Source organism: Trichechus manatus, unplaced genomic scaffold (genome assembly GCF_000243295.1).
Source record: "Trichechus manatus latirostris isolate Lorelei unplaced genomic scaffold, TriManLat1.0 scaffold00039, whole genome shotgun sequence".
NCBI classification, from domain to species: Eukaryota; Metazoa; Chordata; class Mammalia; order Sirenia; family Trichechidae; genus Trichechus; species Trichechus manatus.
Window position 1 is genome coordinate 3255726 of NW_004443975.1, and position 8483 is coordinate 3264208.

The following is an 8483-nucleotide window of genomic DNA, read 5'->3' on the forward strand; positions in this document are numbered from 1 at the left end:
TTGAAAACATTATGCCGAGTGAAGTAAGTCAGACACAAAATGATATGATCTCGTGTGAAATATCTAGAATAGGTCACTGCAAAGAGACTAAAATTTATTAGTGCAAGTGGGAGGGGGGAAGGAGGAGCTGTTGCCCAAGGAGCACTGACCTTCTGTTAAGGGTGATAAAAAAAAATTTGGAAACTTACAGAGGTGGTGGTTGCACACCATGACGAACATAATTAATATCAATGAATCGTTCATGTAAAAATGGTTGAAATGGCAAATGTTTTGTTATATATATTCTACCACAATAAGTATTTGTATTCAGTTTTATAATTCATATATCTTATGCACCATATTTGCATTTTTCTTTAAGTTTTGCCTGGTCCAATATTAAATATACTTTGCATTCTCTAAGTAAACACTAAGGTACAGAAAAAACACCTTTTGTATGCCAAATGTGTCTTAAGCATCAAAAAAAAAAAAAAAAAAACCCAACGCTGTCAAGTCGATTCCGACTCATAGCGACCCTATAGGACAGAGTAGCACTGCCTCATAGCGTTTCCAAGCAGCCAACCTTTTGATTAACTACTGTGCTCTGTCTTAAGCACCAGTGGGAAGAAAATACAGAATTAAGAATTGGTTAATCTACATAATGTACAATCCACACTCAGATAATCAGAAGTTGAGACTACTATAATTAACTTTATCAGAGATTATGAAGAGTGATAACTTATTTGTCCAAACTCAAAGGATTTTACATTTTCTCTTAGCCCTCTGGTAGGTCATTGATCACACAAGAGAGGTGAATGGAGCAGATATCTCCATTTGCTAACGGAAAACGGGCCACAAGACCATGATTAAAAATCTTTTCTGATTTGATGAAGAAAAGAGATAAGGGTAGACAGGGAGTTGGAATTAGTTTGCAAAATAAAAGTAAGCCCTCTTCCAGGAAATTGCGCAGTTAGCAAGATGACAATAAAATCTGAAAGCTGGATAGATTAAAGCACCACTATGTTGATTGTCTGCAACCTTAGGAATCCAAACAGCCTAAGTTGGAAAACGGTGGATGAAATCAAATCAATAAATATGAACCAAATACCTATTTTCATAAAAAAGTACTTCCGGGAAGGCGGGCATATAATGATCTCAGAAAGCTTAGGGTTCAAATTTTAATTCAGTGAAACCAACATTAACGGAATACCTGGAAATATCACCATATGTCATAAACTGTGCCAGGCACTGAGAATCCTTTCATAGATCAAGCAGCTCCCAGTATAGACTGAGCCTATGAGCAAAGAGAAAACATGAACAGGCGTCTTAATATGAACAGGTGTCTTAATGTCTTTGACTCACCAGTTTTAAATGATAGAAATGCTGATGCCAAGTATTAATGTCTTTAAATGGTTTGTAAATCTCTTTAGAATAGAAAACATAACATTAACCATAGTGCAAGAAAACCAATCGGACTGTAAGTTTATAGCTCCTCCCCAGTTTTAATGTCGGAAGGAAGGGGGAGAACGTGGGCTCTGTGGAGTGTAACCCATTTTCAAAGTTATGGAGACATAGCCAATAATGGAAAAATGGCTAAATAACAGATAGTATATCTGATAGCATACTGTATAGTTTTTCCAAAGAATATTTGGAAAATGATAGAATGATAGAAAAACTCTCACAATTTTATGGGAAAAGAGTATAGAAACTACAACTCAGTAATATTGCTAATGATAATGGCTAACATTTATTTTAAAAATTAGTGTGGCAGGCATGACACTGAGTATTGATATGTATGCTTTCACTTAATCTTTACAACAACCTCTGCAGCTTGAGGTAGTTTTACAACTGAGGAAACTGAGGCACAGAGGATAAGCAATTTGTCTAAGTTCCCCAAAGAAGCAAGTAATAGAGCCAGGATTCAAACCCAGCTTCAGAGCCTGGACATTTAAATACAATGCAATGTAATTCAGAAAGTTATTTTTCCTTCAGATAAACTGTTGGGTCTAGACCACGTGAGAATTTACAAAGAACAAATATTTAAGAATCTCTCCTTATCCCCTTACCTTATTTGTCTTCATAGCTCTGATCACTACCCGACATTTACATTATATAAGAATTTATTTTTATTGCTTCTAACCCACTGGAATGTAAGATTCATGAAGAGAAGAACTTGGTCTGACTTATTCTCTGTTGGAACTCCAGTATCTAGAATAGACTGATGCATGAGACACTCAAAAAACCATTTGCTGAATGAAAGAATATCTGTTGCTGTCGAGTCAATGCTGACTCATAGCGACCCTCTAGGACAGAGTAGAACTGTCCACAGGGTTTCCAAGGCTGTAATCTTTATGAAAGCAGACTGGCCCATCTTTCTCCCTCAGAGTGGCTGGTGGGTTCAAACCGCCAACCTTTCGATTAACAGCCAAGCACTTAACCACTGCGCAACAGGGCTCCTTGAATGAAAGAATGGATAAGTTAAAATAAAAAAGAAGAAGAAGAATAGAGAATAAAGGAAGGAAAGACCTGTACAGCATGGGAAGTTCCCTCAGATAGGGTGTAACAGATCTAGGAACGAAGCCTCCAGCCTCACCTAAGGGCTGAAAAGGAGCAGTCATATGCCCTCTAGTCACTAGTCCATGCCCATAGAATCTGTAGGCAGTTGAATCTTCACCTTGGGAGCTCACTCTGCCTTCTTCTGTTTCTTTGCCTTATAAGTCTCCACATCTACTCTTCCCTTTTCCTTCTTTCTCTCCCCTTGCCCAAGTTGTTGTCGTTAGGTGCCCTCTAGTTGATCCTGGACTCATAGTGACTCCATGTGACGGAGTACAACTGCTCCATAGGGTTTTCTAGGCTGTGATCTTTACTGGAGCAGATTACCAGGTCTTTCTCCCTCTGAGCAGCTGGATGGATTCGAACTGTCAACCTTTCAGTTAGCAGCCGAGCACTTAATTGTTATACCACCAGGGCTCCTTCCCTTCCTCATAATAGACCATAACATCAAATTGAGGTGTATTTGTAATTATTTGGCTGAATATTGTTGACAAAATTGGACACTTCTTCATCTGAATTTTAAAACTAAATGAGTTTAACTTTTTAAACATATTTCTTCAAAAAAATCCAATTTTTGTTTCTTATTTTTGTGATCATGAATTGATGGCTTTTTTTTCTCTGAGTCCATGGAATCTGATGACATAAATATATAGTATTTCTAAATCTTATAACAACCTAGCAAGCTTCATTGTTTTGCTTTTTTAAGCCAGATCTTTACAGATTAGGAAATTAAGTCCCAGAATGGATGCCTGCCCTGTTAAATAGCTCTAAAGTGTCTGTTCTTCCTACCACATGTTTCTGGAACCCATCTCCTACTTCCAATATACTTTACCCTTGAGGCACACGGGGTTGTCAAGTAAGTAACTATGCTTTCTTTCTAACCAAAAACCAAACCAGTTGTCATTGAGTAGATTCTCACTCATGGCAACCCCATCTATTGCATAATAGAACTGAGCTCCATAGGGCTTTCATGATGATGACTGTTCAAGAGCATATTGCCAGGCCTTTCTTATGAGGTAACTCTGGGTGGGTTTGAACCACAAACCTTTCGATTCATGGTCAAGCATTTAACCATTTGCACCACCCAGGGACTCCACACTTTCTTTCTAGGAGGATTAAAATTGCTAAATAAATTAGTGGTGCAACTTAATTCTGGAAAATTATGTTTATAATGCTAGTTACTAACAGACATACCCTTTATTTTACAGTTACAAGGGAGGAGAAGAAGTCTGAAAAGAAATTTTGTCCCACAAATAAATCTGGCTTCTTCCTTCTTCCCATCCATTCCCAAGTAAAGAGAGGAAAATGAGAAAATGCTGCTGTGGCCTGGTCTGCACATAGGATGTCAAGGGCTGGGTGATACCTCGGGCTTTATTACAGGATGGGAATGAGCTTCCGCCAGATACTGTCAGCCCTCACCGTATTCTCAGGCCATCCTATTGAGGAAGGAGATTGCTCAGGGAGCACTGATGGCCTCAGCCCCCAATGCCAAGCAAGCAGCAAGCAGCCAGTTTGCCAACTTCTTTCATTTACTGAAATCCACTCAATGAATAAGTAGTGTTTCTTGTTCACTGTCAGCAAAATGACAATAAGGACAAAAATGAAAGCAGTAGCATAAATAGATTTAAATAATATGAGTTATCAGTGATTACCTTCCCTCACTGCTCACCCTATTCTGAGAATTGTTAATAGAAAACATGCATTAAGAGGCAAATTACTTGTGTCATGCTATGTGGTGTACAAACAGAATTATTATTAAAAAGAAAAATGAACCAGTTGGGTCTCTAGCTATTTGGCTTCTTCATTGGGGGATATGTTATCTGGAAAAAAATGTTTAGCTTCTTAGAAAAACTCAGAAATTATTATATTTGGTCTAGAAATGACTCTAGATAAGTAGAACTTGAATGGTTATATGAACTTTCAGAGGTTCATCTTTTATTCTTTAAATAATTGATCTTGGTATTATGGCCAAATCATTAATTTCACCAATGTGTACTCACATAAAAGATGAAAGCAGCTAAAGTTGATCAATAATTAATTAGACTTTAAATAAGTCAAAAGGCATGAGGAAAGTATTAGAATTGAAGCGTGAAGACTGGCTGACCTGGCCCTCTTCTGGAATGATTCTAAGCTTTGAATAATAAAAGTGTTTCCATGTCAAGGGTTAGTCTACTTTCTCCAAAGCACCAGGCCACTTGGTAAGAAGTAGTTGTGGTCCTTTAGTAGAATCTGATTCTACGTTTCTATTCTGTGTAGGGTGTTATAATTTTTAAAATCCCAACACCTTTGAAAATCTGTGAAGACTTATGGTCAGAATAATAACTCATTTTTAGCAAGTGTCAAGTAAAAACAAATCCAGGATCTGATAGGGAGACGCTTTATTCAGAAAGGAAAGGGGGAAAGAGAAAACGATGATTGTGGTAGTCGGGGAGGGGAGAACACCCAGACCATAAGATCTGCAAGCATCTCAGAGTTAGGGAAGAAGTGTTTTTTTCTTTTATAGAGACTGGGAGTAAACAAGCCTAGAAAAAAACGCAGGTGTGGGGAAGTAGGATGAAAGGGTGACATGGCTGGATAGTAAATTAGAATGTTTTACACTGAGGTCAGCCTGTTCTCCGGCAGGGGGTCTCAAAGAAGGGAGCATGTTGGCTCAGGCCGAAAACCAAAAGAACCCATTGCCGTGGAGTCAATAGGACAGAGTAGAACTGCCCCATACAGTTTCCAAGCAGCATCTGGTGGAATTGAACTGCGCAGTCATAGCACTTAACCATTATACCACCAGCGTTTCCAAGGTCAGGCTGAGGATGGGCCAAAATAAAGGAATTTGGGGGAAGGAGAGAAGCTTAAACAAAGACTGGTTAACAAGCACTCTGTTTCTGATTGGTCAGTGGCAGAGGTGGATTAACCAGTAAGCAAGGTACACACGGGTTTGCATTAAATAAGCAAGGTACGCTCGGGCTTACTTGTGTTTATTTACTAACCTGTAGTGCACAGTTTCACATACGTTTCACCACATCTTTGATGTAGCGAAAAACAGGTGAAATTGCGGACTACAGATTAGTAAATAAACCTGTGCGTGCCTTGCTTTTTGGGTAATCCGTCCCTGGTCAGTGGGGATAAGCAATTCAGTTACTCGTTTAGGAGGAAAGGAATGGGAATATGGAGGGTCTGTGTCACAGGTAAGTAAGGGGGCATCCGTGAGTCTTATCTAAGTCATATGGGAAGGGTGGTTATTTCCAGTTATCCGTTTTCCTGAACACAAAGTATAAGGGGATTTTTTAAAACATCACTGTTTTCCAGTATCACAGGTTTCAGGTAATATTCAACATTATCACAAGACTAGAGTGAAAAGTGGAAAATGTATACATTTGTGATCTTTTCACAAACCCTGTATCAAAAAACAAAAATAAACCTATTGTTGTCGAGTTGATTTTAACTCATAGAAACTCTATGAGTCATAAACCCTATATAGTATATATTATTGGCCCATGTCATGATAGGAAAACTAAGGAGATTTTTTATTCACATAAACTTTATATCGAATACATTTCTTGTTATATTTATTCCTAGGCATGCACTAATTTTTGTTGCTAACAGGAATGTGATAATTTTTCCTACTACTTTTCTTTTTCTCTGTATATCTTAATTACACTAAAGTTCAAGATAAAATATTGATCATTATGGTTTTTTTTTTTAATGATATGTACAATTTACTCACATGAAAGAAGACGGGACTCTAGAAAAAGTAGTATAGTTATGGAACATCAGCCACCTATCATCACCTACGTAAGTCAGGAGATTCTTTAGAAACAAAATTTTAAAAAGGAAAAGAACACTTCCAAGGAGTTTATAAAATGATTCCATTTCCCACCTTTCAATCTCAGTTGTACGAAGAAGTCCATTTCATCCCTAGGCATTGTTGTTGTGTGTGAAAAAATCGAGTCTGACTCATAGTGACCCTATAGAACAGAGTAGAACTGCCCCATAGGGGTTTCTAGGCTCTAATCTTTATGAGAGCAGATCACCAGGTCTTTTCTCCTGCGGAGCCGCTAGTGAGTTCGAACTGCTGACCTTTTAGTTAACAGCCAAGCACTTAACAATTGCACCACCCAGGGATCCTTTTATAGTCAATAGATTTCCTAAAACAAGACAATGTTGAACACCCTTCTTTGTACTCAATCCCTTTGATATGACATTCAAGAAAATACAGAAAACATTGCTTTGAAGAAAAACCCATTGCCGTTGAGTTGATTCCGACTCATAGCAACCCTACAGGGCAAAGTAGAACTGTTCCATAGAGTTTCCAAGGCTGTAATCTTTACAGAAGCCAACTGCCATGTCTTTCTTGCATTGGTGGGTTTAAACCACCGACCTTTCATTTAGCAGCTGAGCCCTTAACCATTGTGCCACCAGGGCTCCTCTGCTTTAAAGAAATCTGGGGGCCAATAAGATGATGAAGCATGAACATTACAAAATCTGGTAGAGGATGAACCTAAGGTAGGAGATCCCAACTTTTAAAGCCAATTTTCTTATGCAACTATTTTCTGATTCCAGAAGGGAGTATTAAGAGGCTAAGAAGCTGAAGGGTAATTAGGGCTAAGGGAAAAGGGAGTGGAATCTAGGCCTCATCAAGGCGTGAACCCCTTTCACTTTGGGTTGGGGCTATATCTTACAAATATGAGTGACACAAAAGTAGACAGATCTTCACTGGGGAATGCAGTTCAGTTTTCAATCATTTCAATCCGTGAAATTGGATTAACGAAATCATGAATTGCTAGAGCCCCAGGAGCCTGCAGAAGCAAAGGTAAATACTCTGGAGAAAGATGGCATCATCCTAGGCCTTAAATTATGACTTTACTATTCCAAATATATGCCTGACACAAATATATACAGGCATATATATATATATATATATGACACACACATAAACAATGACCAAATACACGAGGAGACAAGATAACAAGAATGACACCTGACAGATAAAAAGAGGTAATAGAAATAGACATACAGGAGCTCCAGATATTGGAGTTCTCAGATACAGACTTTAAAATATTTGTGCTCATTATATTGGAGGAGAGAAAACACAAGATGTAGAATTTCAACAGAGAAGTAGAAATTATTTATAAGAATCAAATGGAAGTTCTAGACCTGGAAAATACAATAATCAAAAATTCAGTCAAAGAACCTAACAGCAGAGCAGGCCAACTAATGGGAAAATTAGTAAACAAAAAGATAGATTTGAGGGAATTATCTATAATGAAACATGGAGAGACAAAACAATGAAAAAACAGAGAAGAGAGTAGAAGACCGAGTTGAGAGAGTAAGAAAAAAATCACTGGAATCCCAGAAGAAGGAAAAGAATAGCGTAGCAGCAATATACCAATTGAGTCAAGAAGAGCTTTAGGCAAAGTAAATATTAATAAAAAGAAATGCAAATCTACGCAATTATAGTAAAATCACTGAAAATAAAATAGAAAATTATAGAAAGCAACCAGAAGGTGAAAAAAAAAAAATTATCTTCTTGACAGACTTATGATCTCACCTGGGCTCACTCCCGCAGTTGCAGTGAGTGCCTGGATGATCTAAGATGGCCTCCCTCACATATCTTCTGTTTGGTGCTGGCTGTCCGTTGGACCTCTCTCTCCATGTGGTTTTCAACCCCAAAGAGGATAGCCCAGGGCTTTCTGAATATTCAAATTAGTTTAAAATGTATCCAAAAAATAAGACAGATTAATGGATAGAGGAATGGATTGATAAATGGATATGTGATAAAGCTAATGGTGGTCTCAGGGTTTCAAGGGGTTGAGAACAGAAGCTACAAGACCTCTGGAAGCCACAGGTGAGGCTCCTACTATGTCATTTCTGCTGCATTGTATCAGCAAATTAAGTCACAAAGCAAACTCCAAGACGATGGAGAAATAGGCATACTGTAAAGGGTCTAACACGCAAAAATG

At 38.1% G+C, this 8483-nt stretch overlaps 1 protein-coding gene across 1 annotated transcript in view; it reads left to right on the forward strand.

Moving 5' to 3' along the window:
- Positions 1 to 3824, forward strand: part of WDR64 (WD repeat domain 64) — a 156098-nt gene extending 152274 nt beyond the window's left edge. Inside the window, exon 26 of the mRNA XM_004375854.2 lies at positions 3745 to 3824. Within this exon, the coding sequence (XP_004375911.1) occupies positions 3745 to 3824 (80 nt within the window). The remainder of the gene's footprint in view (positions 1 to 3744) is intronic.
- Positions 3825 to 8483: the final 4659 nt, after the last annotated feature.